The following is a 19,872-nucleotide window of genomic DNA, read 5'->3' on the forward strand; positions in this document are numbered from 1 at the left end:
TGGAGGTGGACGGGGTAACGTTGGTGTCTTTGTTGACGCTTTGCTTCGGCTGCTTGTGCCCGGTCCGCCTCAAGTATCCGGACACCATTGGCTATTGTGCCGCGCCAGGCTGCACGGTCCGCTGCCATGGCTTCCCAGTTGTCAATAGGAATCTTGGTCTTTTTAACACATCGGGTGCCAATCACGGTCTGAACCGTGTGTTTACATAGTAGCGCTCCGGTGCCGTTCACGGTCTGAACCGTGATTTCAGTCTTTTTGTTTTTTTCGTTTTTCTCCGCGCGGGTGGGGCTAGAGTAGCTCTGGGAGCACCCATTGTAATCCTAAGAAGGAAGTGCCAGATCGATCACCGGAAACAAAAATATGGCTCCCATCCGCTTCCTGTCTATTTTCCAAAATAAAACGCCTATATCTCCAAATCTGTTTCCTGTGGGGAAAACCGGTCATGCGCGGTTTGCGATCCCCCCCCCGCTGTAACGTGCGAGTAAAATGTTATCGATCCAGGCTGTAGCCAGGGTCATGGCACAACATGAATGGATGCTTTTTTTTACGTGGATTTGCTCGTCGTGGACGCGGAAGCTGTAAACAGCAAAGCGCAGTCAATGGGGAGAATGCTGGCACCCACGGTAAGTTGTTATGAAAAAATGCTGGTACCCGATGTGTTAACACATTGGCGGCCATCTTTTTTTTTTTTTTCCTACAGTAGACTGCCAGACTTTTTCAATGAGAAAAAAAAAGCACTTAGGAGCCGAGATACATCATTTTTAAGTTTTAAGCTACAAGGAAGTGGATGGGAGTCTAAATCTTCGGAAAATCATATCTCCTTGGTCTTTGAGTTTAAAAAAAAAAAAAAAAAAGATTTTTTTGAATTTTTCTTTTTTTTTGAAAGAACGCAGATCTGCGTCAATGGCAGCGTGCAGGCTTTTGCGCAAATGAACGCAGATCTGCGTTCTTGGCAGCCAATGTGTTAAGTAGCTGTTTGAACTGGTCTTTCAGCCGTCTCTTTGGGCCTCCTACCAGCCTAGAGCCATGAGTCAGTTCACAGAACAGGGTCTGCTTGGGGAGGGATGAGTCTTCCTTGCGACATAGATGCCCAAAGAAGCGCAGCTGGTTCTTAGAGATGATCGCTTCTACGCTTGGGAGGCCGGCACGGGTTAGAACGTCGTTGTTGGTGATGCGTTCTTTCCAGCCAATTCCCAGGATTGCCCGCAGCTTTTGCTGGTGAAACCTCTCCAGGGTCCTGATGTTTTTTCGATAGATAGTCCAGCTCTCCGACCCATAGGTAAGGGTTGGCATCACAACAGCTCTATAGACACCGATCTTGGTTTGTGCGGACAAACCATGTTGTGAGAAGACACGGTGATAGAGCTTGCCGAAGGCTTGATGGGCAGAGCGAATCCTGTTGTTTATATCCTCGCTTGGATCGTTGGTGTTATTGATCATAGACCCGAGGTAGCAAAATCTGGACACCTGTTCAACTGTGTTGCCGTGGATGGATATGTCAAAAGGCTGGAGAGGGTGGGCAAGATGGGATTGTGCCAGGACTTTCGTCTTTCCAACATTGACCTCCAGGCCTGCACTCTCATATGCTTCCACAAAGGCATCAGTAGACTCCTTTAGGTCAGCAGGAGAGGAGGCTGGGGCACAGCTGTCATCAGCATACTGGAGTTCTGAGATGCTCACTTCAGATGTCTTTGATCGGGCTTTCAAACGTCGCAGGTTAAAGAGACCACCATCCATCCGGTATCTGATACACACTCCAAGGTCAGGGTGAGACGTTTTGACACGTAGCAGAACAGCTGCAAGATAGAGTGAGAAGAGTGTCGGTGCGAGCACACATCCCTGCTTAACCCCGGTGGCAATGGGGAATGGTGGTGAAGCAGAAGCACCATGGATGACAGAGCCCATCATTCCATCGTGTAGGCCAGGGGTATTCAACTAGATTAGGCAGGGGGCCACAACTGTAAAATAATTTGGAGTTGCGGGCCACACAGTGCACGCACATGCACGCGCGCGCAGCGCGCGTGCATGTGCGTGCACAATTTGCGCGCGTGCGGGTCTAATTCGGGTCACAATTTGCGCGCGTCCGGGTCTAATTCGCGCGCGCGAATTAGACCCGGGTCTAATTCGGGTCTAATTCGGTTCTATTTGACCAATAGAACACCATGTTTTTCTTTAGTAGTGATATAAGGTCAAACCTCATCAGAAAAACGTATTTGAGTCATTTGAAATGCTAAATATAATTCAGATAATAATAATACATTATAATAATTTATCTGAATAATTATAATTATTTTAAATGCAAGTTAATTTTGTCACCATGCATTGTACAAGTATAATGAAGTTGATTTTGGTCTACTTTTAATAAAACACACGACAATAAAATGCACAATGTATCCACCATTATGTCGTAAGCCAGTTTGCTGTAGTAAAATAAACAACCAAAAATATTAACCATAGGCCTCTTTATTATAACACATTTGTGCATTATATCAAAACTCTGGGAAACACAACAATGGCATGAAATTAGAGGAGACATAGAAGTCCGTCTGAAATGCAAAGTCCTCTTTCTCTAATTGACAAATGTGCAGTAGGCCTACCAAACGCTGCACAGAAAAACAGATGCCAGGCAGAAATCCTCAGAATTGCAATGTCCTCTTCTCTGTCATCAACAGAGATTGACAATATTGTATGTAGCCTACAATACAAAACGCTGGATAGTAAAACTGAAAATAATACCAGCAAATAAGACGATCCAAGAACCCTAGAAGGCCGTCGGAGGTTAACAAATATATTTTGACATTGAATACTAAAAAGCTCGCCCAAAACACAGTTGCCTCAGGCGCAAATCCGGCGACATCTCTACCTGGTATTCCTAAACTTAACCTCAGTAAACTATGCCTAAACCTAACCTTATTCTTAACCTCGGTAAAAACTATTCCTAACAGCTCAGTAAAACAAATACAAGAACCGGCCCAGCGCGCGGTTGGCGGAAAAAAATGGGGGAAGGCTTGTTACCGTTACGAGCATATGCACTGTCCAATAATTACAAGAAATGAAATAAAATAAAAATACAATTACCCATCTAAAGTAGTGCAAAGTCTCTATTCAACAGAGATTAACACGGTACAAATAGCATTGACCAATGAATCATATACAAACAAATGAAAAAGCTACCATCTGACGTAATGCAAAGTTTCTATCCAAGTTAGATTAACAAATGTGCAATATGCATTCTTCACGCATTACAAAAAATAAATTAAATAACAAGAAAAGAAAAGCTATATCTTCTGAACTGAAGTAGTGCAAACAATGTCTTGTTATGATTATGCTCGCATATGCATTGTCCATCACTCAAGCAAAAAGAAAAAGAAAAGTAACTAAAATAATAGATAGATTTACCTCACATGACAATTCAGTGAGAGAAGTTGCATTTCCGAGATGATGCCAGCTTGTTGAATACAGGTTTGTGGGAGGTCAAAGCAAGCTGCATGCAGTGGTTGAGATGATCGTCTGTGAGTCGATTGCGTTGCTGATTCTTTATCAAGTTCATGGTTGAAAATCCAGACTCGCATATGTACGTGGATCCAAACATGGTTGACAGGTAGATGGCCAGTCTCCGGCAATGATGAAACTGCTGAGTAGAATTAGCCCAAAACTCGTACAGTCCATCTTCTCTTAATTTAGCTTTCAGCACATCAGAGCTCTGAATTTGCACTAACTCCAGTTGGAATGCGCCCTCGTCAATACTGGGCATCACAGCTTTGGCCTCGGCTGGACAGCACCCAGAAACATCAACTGCAAATGGATTGCGCACAAATAAAAGCAGCTCTTTTGGAATCTTAAAGTCGTTGAATCGCTCTGTGAAGTTTTCAGCGAGGCTTTTCAAAAGACTCTTCATTCCAGCCAGTGCTGCGCGGCTCACGGGGACGTTGTGTAATGTTGGGAAGTGGATCTTCCTCCCCGTTATGTCAGGTAGAAAGAGACCCAGGCTCACCTGAAACGCAGCGACATTCTCGAGGATCTCAGCCACACTCGAGCCTCTCCCCTGTAACTGCAAGTTGAGTTTGTTTAGGTGGCCCATGATGTCGCACAAAAAAGCAATCTGTGCAATGAAATCGGGTGTTTTCATGTGTGCAAGCAGGCCCACAGCTTTGTTGGATTTCTGGCCAGAGAGGAACTCTCCCACCTCCTCTTTTAGAGCAAAGAAACGCTCAAGAACACGTCCACGGCTTAGCCAGCGGACATCGTTGTGTTGCAGTAGGTCTGAGTATGGCGCATCCTTCTCCTGCAGCAACATTTTGAACAGCCTGTGCTGAAGACTTGATGTCGAGCGAATGTGATTCACAATTTTTATCACAATCTCCATGGCTTCTTTCAACTCCCCTGAAAGTTTCGCGCACAAAACTGATTGGTGTATGATGCAATGCAACGTCTGCACTGTGGGATATTCTGCACGTAAGCGTGATGCAAAGCCCCGTTCTTTCCCAACCATGGATGGGCAGCCATCTGTAACCAGAAGGTTTATCTTGCCTAGATCCAAACCATGCTTTTCGAAAAAAGCCTTAACTGCAGTAAATATCACTTCACCAGTAGTGTTGGTTGTCAGCGGTAAGAGGCACAACAACTCCTCTTTAAAAATGTCACCATTAAAGTACCTCACAAACAGCGAGAGCTGTGCCGTATCTGTTGCATCGGTGGACTCATCCACAGCCAGTGACATATAATCTGTAGATTTGAGTTCGGCAAGTAATGCATCAAAACAGTCCTCATATAGTACCTCCACCCTTCGACCTCCCGATGTGTCAGAGAGTGGAACTTGTTTCATGCGGTTAATGATGTCTTCTTTTATTTTATCTCCCGCAAAAAGTTCTGTTACCATCTCTATGGCCCCCTCCTTCACCATCTCCGCATCCATGAATGGTTTTCTTTTTTTTCCCAAAGCAAACATCACTCGCAGGGAAGCAGCAGTGGCCTTCTCTTGGGCTGTAGCAGCAGTGGTGATTTTAGTTGTTGATGAAGCATAGGACGTTTTTAGAAATTCTATTCTAAGTTGTCTAGATTTACTTCCAGGTGGGTATTCTGCATTAAATTTTACTTTATGCCTGGTGTCAAAATGTCGCCTGACATTGTCAACCTTGCAGGCTGACAAGGTAGTTACACATATTAAACACAACGGTTTGGCTTTGGCGTGCGACGGTAAGATAAACAAGAACTCGTCCGTCCATTTTGGGTTGAATTGACGGTTTTCGTCATCAATCTTTCGCCGTTTTTCTCCGCTCATTTTGTGTTGTTTTGGAGGTAAACACCGGGCCTGGGACAAGTTGACAGACACACATCCGGGGAATGTCTGGAATGTTCCGGTAGTCACGTGCAAGTTAAATTCCAATGAAAGATGGCCTTTCAAGAAAGTAAATAATTTGTACTGTTTTAAATTTGATAACATAAAAACGAACATATATTTACATAAATAATAATTATGAAAAAAATTAAAAAAAAAAAAAAATTAAAAAAAAAAAGTTTTTTTGGAATATGGCCAGGGGCCACAAGGAAGCTCCTCGCGGGCCGCAAGTGGCCCGCGGGCCGCCAGTTGAATATCTATGGTGTAGGCCCCGCACTAGTTGGACAAAGTGTTGGGGGCAGCCGAACTTCTCAAGCACTCCCCAGAGGGCAGCACGAGGGACGGAATCAAAGGCCTTGTACAGGTCGAAGAAAATCATCGTCATGGGTTGCTGTTGTTCCCTGGCTTTTTCTAGCAGCTGGCGAGCACAGAAAGTCATCTCTGTGGTTCCACGACCTGGTCGAAAACCGTACTGGGACTCCCCGCAGGTTAATATGGGAATACTGATATATTATTGATTTCAGCCGTTTACAATTCCAAACATGCAAACATGACCCGCTTGAATTACTTCAGTTTATATTAGTAGCTTAATGACTAGTATTAAAATGCTATTGTCTTTTCTATGTCAAATGTATTTAAGTTCATAAAGTTAACCTACGTATAACTAAATGTATTTGAAATAAAATAAAAGTTACTTTTCAGGTTTCCAATTCAAAAATAGCAAAAAAAAAAAAATCTGGATTCCAATTCTAAAGTAGCAAAAAATAGCCGATCTACAAGTTCAAAATGCGTCGCAGCTCGACGCATTTTGAGCTTGTAGATCTGCTATTTTTGCTACTTTTGTGTGATATAGAATGGCCCACCAGTATATGCAATGTGGCCCTCTGGAGTGAGTTTGGAAATATAGTGGCCCTCCCCATCATCAAAGTTGCATCACCCCTGATTTATAACATGTTAGATTCATCAAAAACACCCGTCCTTGGTTCTAGTGACTCATACTGCGACAAATCCTGCCCTCCTAATTACGTGAGGGGGCCGTGTTTTTTCCATTACTTTTTTATTTATTTATTTATATACCGTGTTCGGCACGGAAACGCTACTATTGACGACGTAAAAGTTTTTCTCTGTCTGTCACGCTATGAAAATAGCAGATCTACAAGATCACAACGCTTTGAGCCATCTGTTAACATTCACATGTCCCCCCCCCTCCCCCCCAGGGATGCAGCCATGTCCACCAATAAGACGCCTCATTGCAGTTCCATCGCCCACATCCAGGGGGTGCTGCAGCAACTGGATGAGGCTCAGGGTCAAATGGAGGAACTTTTTCACGAGAGAAAGATCAAACTGGACATTTTCCTCCAGCTACGCATCTTTGAACAATACACTATAGAGGTAAGACTGTGTTACTGTCTGTCTGTCTGTCTGTCTGCCTGCCTGTCTGTCTGTCTGTCTGTCTGTCTGTCTGTCTGAGAAATTGTGAAATAATGTGCAAATCTTTTAATATATATGTTTTAAAGCAAACATTTGTAACTCAAATCTTTTATTCTGGGGGGTCCCTGGAACAAAACATTTTGAGATGGGGGTCCTTGGCCAAAATTTTGGGGTCCTTGACATGAAAGAGATTGAGAACCACTGACATGGTAACATAAGTTTTTTCCAAAAAACAGTTAGTATTCAGAAGACATTTTGTAGAATCAGGTCTTAATGGGTTAAAGGACGACTTCACCCATTGTCAACCTTATCTTCATATAATTGGTCCTCACTAATGCTCATTATAATATTATATTATGTTATCTTCATATAATTGGTCCTCACTAACGCTCATTATAATATTGTGTGTGTGTGTGCGTGTGCGTGTGCGTGTGCGTGTGCGTGTGCGTGTGCGTGTGCGTGCGCGTGCGCTTGCGCGTGCATGTGCGTTCATGTGTGTGTGTGTGTGCGTGTGTGTTTCAGGTGACGGCAGAGCTGGACGCCTGGAACGAGGACCTCTCCAGGCCTCTAGGGGACGCTAGCTGCATCGCGGCAGGAAGTGGCGGCGGCGGCGGCTCGTCGGGAGGAAGCGAGGAGACGATGGGCGTGGCGGAGCAGCGCCTCCAACGGCACGCCGAGAGGAAAGCAGCCATGAACAGCATGACCTATGAGGTCATGCAGCAGGGGACGGACCTGCACCAGTACATCATGGAGGTCCAGGCCTCAGGTAAGACACGCTTTAGAGCAGTGGTTCTCAAACTTTTTCAAGGCAAGGACCCCCAAATTGACACTTATTCGCCCACGGACCCCCATTTGATAATACAGTATATGCCAGGGACCCCCATAATAAGAGAAGAGTTTTAAGGCTCTAGCAGTGATTCTCAACCAATTTCAAGGACCCCCAGTGTGACATGCATTAGGCTACGGACCCGCATTTATAATGGCATTTCTATCTCTGAGACCCCAATTTATATTGTAAAACCAATGTTAATGTAACTCTGAGAGTGTACAAATGGAACCAAATGGACCCGTTAGGGTCCATTTGGTTCCATTTGTACACTCTCAGAGTTACAGACCCATAAGGGTCCATTTGGCTCCTAACTATCCATCATTTAGCTGGGGACCCCCTGGAGCTCCCTCAGGGACCCCTGGGGGTCCCCGTACCCCACTTTGAGAACCATGGCTTTAGAGAGAGTGTCATCTTAGATCTGAGCTATATAGTCAGGGGTCTTCAATGTTTTCAGGCCAAGGACCCCCTAGCTGAGAGAGAGATAAAGCAGGGACCCCATACTCTATATAGTATAAAATTGTGTTTCAGATTAAAGGTTTTTATTACTTAGTCTGCTCTTTTTTTCCCTCTACACCTATAGCCTCTTTGCCAAAAATAGCCGATCTGCGAGGCGTTGAGAGCTTGTAGATCTGCTATTTTCGGCTAATGTTCCCCTCAGAAAAGGAATTCTAGGGTTCAAGTGGTTAATGTAAAAAAACTAAATCCTATCTCACAAAGATTTGGCGGACCACCTATAGTAGCTCTGAGGACCCCTTAGGGGTCCCGGACCCCCTGTTGAAGACCCCTGACATAAGTTGTTCACAAGGGGCTAGCATCCAGCTTGAGGCTATATAGGAAGAGACAGTTCATATGAATGGCCTGTAGTCTCGCTGTTTCACCCCAGCTGGTGTCAGAAGCAATTCGTCTCTATTCAAGCGGATGGGTTTTTGCCGAACTTTACACTTGATTTTATTACCTTAAAGGTGTAGTGAAATTTCACACTTTTATGGCATATCCGTGGTCATCATATGGGCATACCTAACAATAGATGCCAAAAAAATGGGGGAAAAAACATTTTTGTGTATTTTTATATCTAAAGTCCCTAAAAAGCCAATCTTAATTACTTCCTGTAAAGGAAAACGTGCTGCGTGTTGACTTAACACAGCTTTCCTGAATATAAATGAATCTTGATTACATGCACCTGTTTGATTCCCATAGCTGCATGTTCTTCAAACACAGCTGATTTTAATTACAGAGCTACTCCGTTTTGAATCTCATTGAAGATGACGTCCAGACGGTGTATTACTCATTTTAAACTTAATCTGCACACTAAAATATGTATCTGAAAACATTATAGGTTAGAAATAAGCCACGTAATACCAAACGTGCTTCACTGGCCGTCTCTCTCTCACTTGTAAACAAACACTAGCCGTGTTGCGCACGGCTGAAGTGATTGAGATTCCAACGCCCCATAGCCTGAAGGGATGGGACCTGGTTTAGTCGGTTGAGACGACGTTTCAGACTGAACCTTCAAAATAAAATGACCGAAAATGTCACTGCACTGCAACTTTAATAAACATTTTCATAAATACTATATGCTTCCAGTCACTAGTTTAAAGTCTTCTTTTAATCACCATGATATGCGTTTTGGTCAATTATGGTCCCATTTATTTTAAGATTGATCATAAAGTAGGGTATGCTGTAGGAGGGGTGTGGCTACCTTGTGAGGATTTGATTGACAAGCTACACAACCAATAGCATTAATACCCCACCCCCGTTCGGGTCCCAACCAATAGCATTCATTTCCGAGTCCATTTTTGGACCGGTTATAGAAAGATGGCAGATTTTAAATGGCTGAAAAAATAGGCTTCAGTTCCGTCTGTAGACACCAGGGGCGTGACGATGTCCATATGTTTCTACGGTTTTTCAGAAAACTCTTAGGATTTAGAAGGCATTTCGTTGTTGTCGGGCAGAAACCGCTTATCTCCATAGTATAACTTTTTTTTTCTTTTCGTAAATTAACGCCCTACCCGATCATACTACAGTATCACACAAAAGCATCAAAAGTAGCAGATCTACAAGCTCGAAATGCGGCGCGAAGCCACACGTTTCGAGCTTGCAGATCTGCTACTTTTGATGCTTTTGGAATTTGAATCCTGAAAAGTATGTTTTGGACATATATGAGGTTTCCACCCAGGGACGTGCACAGATAGACTCTAGGTGGGGCTAGAGCACCTGCCCTTTGCCCTCTTGGCCAGAAGTGCCCTTTTGAAAATAATATGAAAAAGTTTTTTTTTTTTTTTTTCAGTTTACAGCAGGGGTCTTCAACAGGGGGTCCCGGACCCCTAGGGGGTCCTCAGAGTTACTACAGGGGGTCCGCCAAATCTTTATGTGATTATGATTTTTCGTTTTACCATAACCACTCGAAAGCTAGCATCCCTTTTCTGAGGAGAACTTTAGCCAAAAATAGCAGATCTACAAGCTCACAACGCCTCGCGCTGCGAGGCGTTGTGAGCTTGTAGATCGGCTATAGGTGTAGAGGGAAAAAACAGCAGACCAAGTCAACATAAAAAAAGTATAATTTACTTGAGCACCTGCCCCTCAAAATGTCTGTGCACGCCACTGTTTCCACCCCTCTGCCCTCCTCCTCTCCAGGGATAGAGTTATCAGGAGAGAAGGAGGTGGACTTGGCCACTCAGGTCCAGGACCTCCTGGAGTTCCTCCATGAGAAGCAGCACGATGTGGAGCAGAGCGCCGAGCTCACACACCAACGGCTGGAACAGGTTGCTCAGCTGCGCCACCTACAGGCCGAAGTCAAACAGGTAAATACGTCAGTGGTTTGTCTTCTTTTTTTTTTTACAGCAAATTATGAATAAAATAAAAGCATTTTGTTTTAGTCATATTTCAGTCACCTGCAATGTTTTAGTCTAGTTTTAGTTCAGTTAGGACTAAATATCATGAGATTTTAGTCGCCTGAATCTACAGTTGATTTAGTGACTAAAATGTATTCTGGCGTCATAATCAGGGGTGCACATAAGTGGTGCGCATGCGCACCCAAAATAAATAATGCGCACCACATCAGACGACGCGAGGCGCTTTTGCGTACCAACAGCTGGGACAGGAATTTCCAAGCTTTTATTTTTTAGCAATAATAAAAAAAATAAAAGCCTGGAGATCGAGGCTAGGAATGTACTTCCTGAAGCCACAATCACGCTAAAGCACCCGTCGGCCCCCCATGTACAGCCATTAGGCACAGGGGTCGAGGACGCATGCTGCACGTGATTGTATGAGTGTTGCCTCGCGTCGCCTCGCATCGCCTCGCTGCGTGCACGCAGCCAGCAGCGGCTGTTGGAGGCACTCGTCACCGATGATGAACGTGAACGTGAAAATATGCCGTGAACGTCCCAATCTGGCGGATACAATCAGCGCAGCAGCACAGGGCACCAACCTTGGGGGCTTTACCTAACAGTGTGAGAAAAAAAACGGCGAAAATCGGCGGAATTTAGAAGCAGAGCGTCCTTTTTTCTCGCCCCCCCCCCCCACCCCACCCCGTTGACAAAACGGGACGGGACCATGCGCACCAAGTCACATCCAGGTGCTCTAAAAGGTACTCACATTTCTTACTAAAGTAAAAGTATCAATACTGCAATGTAGAAATACTCTGTTACAAGTGACAGTCCGGAATTCAAAATTGACTTGAGTAAAAGTACAAAAGTATTGGCATCAAGATGTACTCAAAGTACCAAAAGTAAACAGAATGTCCCAATTCGCACAATAGAAGATCTACAAGCTCACAATGAGTCGCATCGTGACACATTGTGAGCTTGTAGATCGGCTGTTTTCAAATGGCCGAAATGTATAATAGGGCTGAAGTGGTTACTGTATGTTGTGTAATAATAATTATAATCTACAGTAAGTAGTAACTGAAGTGAAAATTGGACATACTCCGGTTAAGTAAAAATAGCTCAAAATTGTACCTAAGTTCAGTACTTGAGTAAATGTACTTAGTTACTTTACACCACTGGTAATGACTTATTTATACTGAGGTGCAACATTGTACATCTATCTGATCTACACAACTACATTATGAAGGATGTTTGAGGCACACACACACACACACACACACACACACACACACACACACACACACACACACACACACACACACACACACACACACACACTTCCATTGTATCTTGGCTGGGCAAAGATATAAATATAGCTTAATAATACTAATAAGGGTAATAATAATATTAATAATGTATTAATATTAACGCATTCATGTTTACCTTATTTTTCAGCTCATATAACGTTTATCTCCTCTCCTCTCCTCTCCTCTCCTCTCTCTAGGTGTTAGGATGGATCCATAATGGTGAATCCATGCTAAATGCTAGCATGGTGAATGCTAGCTCTCTGTCAGAGGCTGAGCAGCTACAGAGGGAGCATGAACAGTTCCAGATGGCTATAGAGGTATTCACGCACGCATGCACGCGCCCGCACACACACACACACGCACACGCACACGCACACGCACACACACACACACACACACACACACACACACACACACACACACACACACACACACACACACACACACACACACAATACACATTGTTAGTGCTGTGTTCCAGTGTTTAGTGTTACATTATGATTCCCTCGGTTCTTCTGTGATTTCGAGTCCAAAGGAAATAGCATTGAGCACCAAATCATCATGATGTGTGTGCACGGGGATCTCATCTTAAACAAGCTCAGTGCTTAATGAGTCTTCCAGTTTAGTAGACCTTGTATTGTGAATCTGTACTTCCATGTACTGATGCTCTCATGTCTTACTAAATAAAGTACATCAATCAATCAATCAATCAAATCCCCTTCAGAAACACACAGTTGTATTAACAGAAATATAATATCCTCTGTTCAAATTGTCTAGACACTTGGCACCAACACTCATTTGGTCCCCTAGAGTGTTAGGGGGCCTCTTTTGGTCCCCTAGAGGGCCTCATTTGTACTGGTAATACTGAATAATGATCTCTTCTCTTCTCCTCTCCTCTCCTCTCCTCTCCTCTCCTGCTCTCAGTCATTGTTTCATGCTAATTCTCTTCAGAAGACTCATCAAAGTGCTCTCCAGGTCCAGCAGAAAGCAGAGGTGAGACACATGAACCACATCATTAACTCTTTATCTGATTCTAAGTCTTCACCTCACCTCACCTCACCTCAACTCACCTCCCCAAGTATCAATACTGCAATGTAGAAGTACTCAGTTACAAGTAAAAGTCCGGAATTCAAAATTTACTTGAGTAAAAGTACAAAAGTATTGGTATCAAAATGTACTTCAAGTTATACAATGCAGGTCCACAAATAACGATTTTTAGCAGCCTCTGCTGGTCATTACCGTCACTGCAGGCCGTTCGTTTATTCCTCTGTTACCCAGAATTCCATTTGTTTTCACCGGAAGACGGAAGCGTTTCAAAAAGCGTTCTTTTAATTGTTTTATACGATTTGTGGATCGTTTCTCTTAGCCAGTGGAGCTTTAGTTACCGTAGCTGTGTTTTCTTTTTCTGTTGTTTTTCGATCTTCAAATCATACAATCTCTTAAAATCAGTGTCAGTTTCCTTTTTGTTATTAGCACGGTAGTTCCTGGCCAAACAGGAAACCGGTGCGGTAGTTCCTGGCCAAACAGGAAACTGGTGCGGTAGTTCCTGGCCAAACAGGAAACCAGTGTGGTAGTTCCTGGCCAAACAGGAAACCGGTGCATTTCCGCTTCCGTTTTCCGGCCAGATGACGTCATTTTCGCGGGAAAGACACCCCTATCATCGTTCAATAGAAAATATATGTATAAAAGGCTTTCGGGGGTGAAATTCATGGAGTGGGTGTTGTGAAACCTTTGCCACTCACAAAAGATATACAATTTAACTTTAGTTTTGTTGAAAAGTTAGTATTACTTTAAAGTACCACAAGTAAAAGTACAAAAATGTTTGAAAATAGCAGATCTACAAGCTCAAGGTATGCAAGGTATAAAACAGGGCTAAAGTGGTAAATGTATGTTTTATAATATAATCATTTATATCTGCAAAGTAACTAGTAACTAAAGTTTTCAAATAATTGTTGTGGAGTAAAAGTACAATATTTGCCTCTGAGATGTAGTGGAGTAGAAGTAAAAGTATAGAAAATTGGAAATACTCCAGTAAAGTAAAAGTACCTCAACATTTTACTTGAGTACAGTACTTTAGTAAATGTACTTAGTTACTTTACACCACCGCTGTCAAACTACTTCAAAAGAGTGAAACACGCCCATGGGCACAACACCAGAGGGAGCTCCACTGATCTCGTCCCCCCCAAATGTGGGGCAAACATGGGGATGTAACTCCCTATCGTCATTCAAAACCACCATAAAGGACCACCTGTCTATCCTCATTCAAAACCACCTATCTGCAAATGATAACAGGACCTAGACAAGTCTTTAGCTTGCCCCCCCCCCCATGCGCTGCTTCCTGTAAATGTACAGAAATCCTGGTAAAATCCTGTATGTTATGTCTTGTTATCTGACGATGAATTGAAGTGTGTGTGTGTGTGTGTGTGTGTGTGCGTGTGCGTGCGTGCGTGCGTGTAGGTGTTGCTGCAGGCAGGGCACTATGACCCAGAGGCCATCAGGATGTGTGCGGAGAAAGTGTCCATGCACTGGCAGCAGCTCATGTTGAAGATGGAGGACCGACTGAAGCTGGTCAACGCTTCTGTGGCCTTTTATAAGACCTCTGAACAGGTACACACACACACACTGATGTGGGGGGGGGGGGGGTATTTGTCTCCCCCTAGCTTCAGATTGGACCCCGTCCAAGTCCATTTTAGAATAACACAAATACATTTTAAAATGATTAAAAATACTTATTTAAAGGTAGGGTAAGGTCATTTACTTTGGTTAAAATAAGTGGTAAATATTATATATTGTGATAGTAATCATTACTATAGAGCGTTTGTTCAGTAACAGTGTTAAATAGCTCTATATTGTGATAGTAGTCATTGCTATAGATTGTTTGTTCAGTAACAGTGTTAAATAGCTCTATATTGTGATAGTAATCATTGCTATAGATTGTTTGTTCAGTAACAGTGTTAACTAGCTCTATATTGTGATAGTAGTCATTGCTATAGAGTGTTTGTTCAGTAACAGATACATACTGTATGTCTCATTCTTTCTTTCTCTGTGCATGCGTGCGTGGGTGCGTGCATGTGTGCGTGCGTGTGTGTGTGTGTGTGTGTGTGTGTGTGTGTGTGTGTGTGTGTGTGTGTGTGTGTGTGTGTGTGTGTGTGTGTGTGTGTGTGTGTGTGTGTGTGTGTGTGTGTGTGCGTTGTGTCCAGGTGTGCAGTGTGTTGGAAAGCCTGGAGCAGGAGTACCGTCGGGATGAGGATTGGTGTGGAGCTCAGGATAAACTGGGGAGCGGCTCAGAGTCGGACCACGTTCTGCCGCTGATCAGCAAACACCTGGAGCAGAAGGAGGCCTTCCTCAAGGTCAGGCCTAACAAAATATTCAAACACTTATTATTTTATGATCAAGATTATATCAATACTTTATTTTTGTTTCAAACATGTTCATAAATAGCAGATGTACAAGTTTGCGGCTTTGAGAACCACTGTTCTAAATCTGAGAGTTTTCTGAAATACATATATATACAGCTATGTATATTACACCGAAAAGTATATTCATCTATAATTTTACTGTGTCATTAAAGTGCTGTTTTTCTATTGGCATGTTTGACCCTCAAGGTTTCAGCCTCCAGGAAGAAACTCAAAATAGTCAGAAAAGACATAAAACACCATAAATACACCACCAGGGGGCTTAATGAAGTTCTATCAACCTCATAGACACATGAAAAACAGAAAAAGTGCAAAACCATGGCACCACCTCTTTAACCTGCCAAAGAAAAGAACATCACTCTGTGCTCAGATTAGAGGACGTATACTGGCACTTCACATTGAAACAGGTCGCTATGTTGTGATGGATGAAGAAGATCGAATATGCCAAATGTGTGATCTGAATGAAATAGGAAATGAGTATCATTCTGTATTGTCCTTTTTATTGTAGGATCCGAGAAGAGTTGTTTAAGAACGTTAACTATGCTGATATGTTGGATATCAATGACACACAACTTATTAGTGTTTACTTGAAAAAATATGTATTTAAACTGGCAAACTACTTGGAGAAAGCTTGGGACTTGAGGAAAAAAGTGTTGTACAGTCAGTAGGGGATATGTACTTTAAAGTAAGTAGGCGTCCAGAGGCTTTGGCCAGGTTCACTTTCAAAACCTTTGCATCATGCATTTCACATCCACAAATCCACCATTTAACTTCCACAATCCACATGATCAAAACCATTGGTGTTGTGTGCTGGATTTGAACCAGCATCGTCTCGGGTCACGCGCTCCATGCAGGAGGTGTGGAAGGAAAATGGCCAAAGTCACTGTCCATCTACTGCATGTTATGTTTCGTTTAGCTCGGTCGGTATCTGTTGTTTATGATCAGCAATACCGGTAACCAGTGTATTAAAAAAAAATATATGCATTATATTTCAGGCGTGTACATTGTTTTATAACGTAGGTTTTGTGTTCACATTTCAGGCGTGTACGTTGGCCAGGCGGAATGCCGAGGTGTTCCTGAAATACATCCACAGGAACAACGTCACCATCCCTGGAGCTGCGGGTCACGCCCGTGGTCCCGAAACACAGGTCAAAGGTCAGCAGTAATACCAAGACCAATTGTTTGTTTTACAAAACACTGAGACCGCATGTGAAGCTGTATATCTGCCGTCTTACTAAAACTAGACTCTTCTTTCTTCTATAAAACACCCTGGACAACGCTCCATACGTTCTAGACTCTTCTTTCTTCTCTAAAACACTCTGGACAACACTCCACACGTCCTAGACTCTTCTTTCTTCTCTAAAACACCCTGGACAACACTCCACACATCCTAGACTCTTCTTTCTTCTCTAAAACACTCTGGACAACACTCCACACATCCTAGACTCTTCTTTCTTCTCTAAAACACCCTGGACAACACTCCACACGTCCTAGACTCTTCTTTCTTCTTTAAAACACCCTGGACAACGCTCCACACATCCTAGACTCTTCTTTCTTCTCTAAAACACTCTGGACAACACTCCACACGTCCTAGACTCTTCTTTCTTCTTTAAAACACCCTGGACAACACTCCACACGTCCTAGACTCTTCCCTCTTCTCTAAAACACTCTGGACAACGCTCCACACGTCCTAGACTCTTCCCTCTTCTCTAAAACACCCTGGACAACAGTCCACACGTTCTAGACTCTTCTCTCTTCTCTAAAACACTCTGGACAACGCTCCACACATCCTAGACTCCTCCCTCTTCTCTAAAACACCCTGGACAACAGTCCACACGTTCTAGACTCTTCTCTCTTCTCTAAAACACTCTGGACAACGCTCCACACGTTCTAGACTCTTCTCCTGTCTATAAAACACCCTGGACAACGCTCCACACGTTCTAGACATAGATAGATAGATATGTCTAAAAGGTGGTATCTTTATCAATGTACTGTATTTGTAAATATAATATTTGTAGATAATATTACCATGCATCATTTTCTGTCTTTATCTCTGTCTGTCTGTCTGTCTGTCTGTCTGTCTGTCTGTCTGTCTGTCTTGCAGCCATCTTGAATGAGTTACTCCAGAGGGAGAACAGAGTTCTTCATTTCTGGACGTTGAAGAAAAGACGCCTGGACCAGTGTCAACAATATGTTCTGTTTGAACGATCCACCAGACAGGTAGGGGTTAATCATGGATGGATGGATGGTCAAACATATGGTATTCTCTGCCATTACATGTACTGGGTTTTCTTCTCACCAATTCAAGACAGTTCTGAAATGGCTTCTCTTTAAGCCATTGACTCTTTGACTGCTAGATCAATAGTGTAATAGTGTGCCACTGCTGGCAGCAAAAACAGCCATTTTACTGACCTTTGAAACATCATGGAATATTCTCTGAGATCCTCACAGAGATGGGCTCATTACAGGCACGGGGTTGTCGTAGTAGAGGGGAGAAACCAGTCCGGTTCCGATCCTCCCTTCCAGAGCCATGGCCTTTTCAATGGGGCTTGTTTTGCCGTAAAGCAGGAGGAACAGAGACCTAGCAGAGATATGCAGGACATAAGTTAACAAGCAGGCAGTGAAACAAACAAACAATGGATGGATAGATAGAGGGGTTATTGTAATATACCTAACAAAACTGTGTGTGTGTGTGTGTGTGTGTGTGTGTGTGTGTGTGTGTGTGTGTGTGTGTGTGTGTGTGTGTGTGTGTGTGTGTGTGTGTGTGTGTGTGTGTGTGTGTGTGTGTGTGTGTGTGTGTGTGTGTGTGTGTCCAGGCCCTGGACTGGATCCAGGACACTGGCGAGGTGTTCCTGGCCAATCACAGCTGTCCTACAGACGACCGACACCAAACCCAGGAGCTGCTAAACGAGTACCAGCAGTTTAGACATTCTGCCAAGGTGAGGCGCTGAGTGTTTGTCAGCCAGAGAGAGAGAGAGAAGCAGATCTACAAGCTCACAACGCGTCGCATCGCGAACCACACACTATCAATTTAATTCATCCATTGCGCAGGGAATAAACAACCGATTACAATAATTTCACATTCTCTATCATTAGTAACATGTTGGTGATCAAATATGGCAAATATGCCAGGTTCCTAGCTGACAGTGAAATGAAAAAGATCCATTAACTTAAAAAAAAACTTCAAAGTATCAAAATCGGTCAGATTGACCGCTTAGACACCCAAGTGTTCACCACTTCAGCCCTATGAATACATAGGCTATTTGAAAATAGCAGATCTACAAGCTCACAGCGGGTCGCAAAGCGACGCGTTGTGAGCTTGCAGATCTGCTATAAAACATTTTCACTTTCACCTTCCACCATGTTTGGGGTCATTTTATAGTCTACTCAGGCTTCTGTGTTTCACCTTCAGACACTTTTTAAGTCGCTTGATTCGCTATTTAGATATTTGATATTCATTTTATCAGACACGCCCCCATCCTATACAAATCCATTGTAACCATGTGAGATTCACCTAAAACACTGCCTTGGTTCTGGTGACTGACATTGTCCTTCTAATATGCGAGGGGGCCGTGCTTTTTTCAATCATTTCATTTTATTGTATTTTATTTTACTGCAGCAAACCAAGGACAAGGTGAAGCTGCTGATCCAGCTGGCGGACAGCCTGGTAGAGACGGGACACGTCCACATCTGTGAGCTGAAGAGGTGGGTCTCCACCATGGACAGACGCTACCGAGACTTCTCCCTGCGCATGAGGCAGTACCGAGACACTCTGGAGAAGAGCCTGGGAGTCAGCTCTGAGGTATGGCTTAGGGGTTAGGGTGCGGCAGTGGCTCAGGGGTAGAGTGGCCGTTAGAGCGGCCGGATGGAAGCCGTGAGGTTTCCAGTTCGATCCCGGGCCCCCCCCCCCAGAAGAGCTACTGTCGAAGTGTCCTTGAGCAAGACGCTGAACCCCTAATTGTATTTAAACCATAGTAGGGCGGTACCAGTAATGCCTACGCTGTGTTCAAGGCGTGATAAAAGAATATTACGGTCCACCGCATCAAACGCGGCCGTCAGGTCAAGTAGGACCAGAACAGCTGGGCTACTGGAGTCCACAGTTAAAAGGAGATCATTAAAAACTCTTAAGAGTGTCGTTTCGGTGCTGTGACCTGATTTAAAACCGGGTTGAAACTTTTCGTGGATGCCATGAGTGGTTAAAAACAGTTGCAATTGTGTATAGACTGTCTTCTCCAGGACCTTAGACAGGCATGCAGTGATGTTGCTAGGTTTTCAATGTAATGGGTCCTGGGACCCAAGGGTGGTCTTTTAGATGGGTCCCAGGGACATTTTATGAGTCCCACCAAAATTCACACCCTACGTGGTGCCCGGTGCTTGGACCCGGTTCGGTGCCCCCCGGGACGGTTTTGTCAACGGGGGGTTTTGTGTTGCCCTCAGAATCTTTTTGGGTGCCATTTTACACCACTAACATTAATCTTTTATTTGTATTTATTGTATATCTGCTATTTTTGAATAGCCAACGTATACAATATGGATAAAGGGGTGAAAATGTATTAACCTTTTGCTGGGGACCCCCTGGAACCCCCTCAAGGACCACTGGTTGAGAACCACTGATTTAAGGGAAATGCTGTAATGACAATACAGGGGCACTTCTATAACTTATCCATTAATTTAGATTAAATAGAATAGAGCAGGGGTCTTCATCAGAGTTACTGCAGGGGGTCCG

The 19,872-nt window shown here is 43.6% G+C and overlaps 1 protein-coding gene across 1 annotated transcript in view; it reads left to right on the forward strand.

The window, feature by feature from the left end:
* kalrna (kalirin RhoGEF kinase a) overlaps window positions 1–19,872 on the forward strand; it is a 159,578-nt gene that overhangs the window by 39,380 nt on the left and 100,326 nt on the right. Inside the window, exons 17-27 of the mRNA XM_084085002.1 lie at window positions 6,556–6,730; window positions 7,292–7,535; window positions 10,233–10,399; window positions 11,928–12,047; window positions 12,655–12,723; window positions 14,188–14,337; window positions 14,931–15,080; window positions 16,187–16,301; window positions 17,251–17,366; window positions 17,963–18,085; window positions 18,766–18,948. Of these exons, the coding sequence (XP_083941128.1) occupies window positions 6,556–6,730; window positions 7,292–7,535; window positions 10,233–10,399; window positions 11,928–12,047; window positions 12,655–12,723; window positions 14,188–14,337; window positions 14,931–15,080; window positions 16,187–16,301; window positions 17,251–17,366; window positions 17,963–18,085; window positions 18,766–18,948 (1,612 nt within the window). The remainder of the gene's footprint in view (window positions 1–6,555; window positions 6,731–7,291; window positions 7,536–10,232; window positions 10,400–11,927; window positions 12,048–12,654; window positions 12,724–14,187; window positions 14,338–14,930; window positions 15,081–16,186; window positions 16,302–17,250; window positions 17,367–17,962; window positions 18,086–18,765; window positions 18,949–19,872) is intronic.

Source organism: Gymnoscopelus microlampas (assembly GCF_963454915.1).
Source record: "Gymnoscopelus microlampas genome assembly, chromosome: 17".
Taxonomy (NCBI): domain Eukaryota; kingdom Metazoa; phylum Chordata; class Actinopteri; order Myctophiformes; family Myctophidae; genus Gymnoscopelus; species Gymnoscopelus microlampas.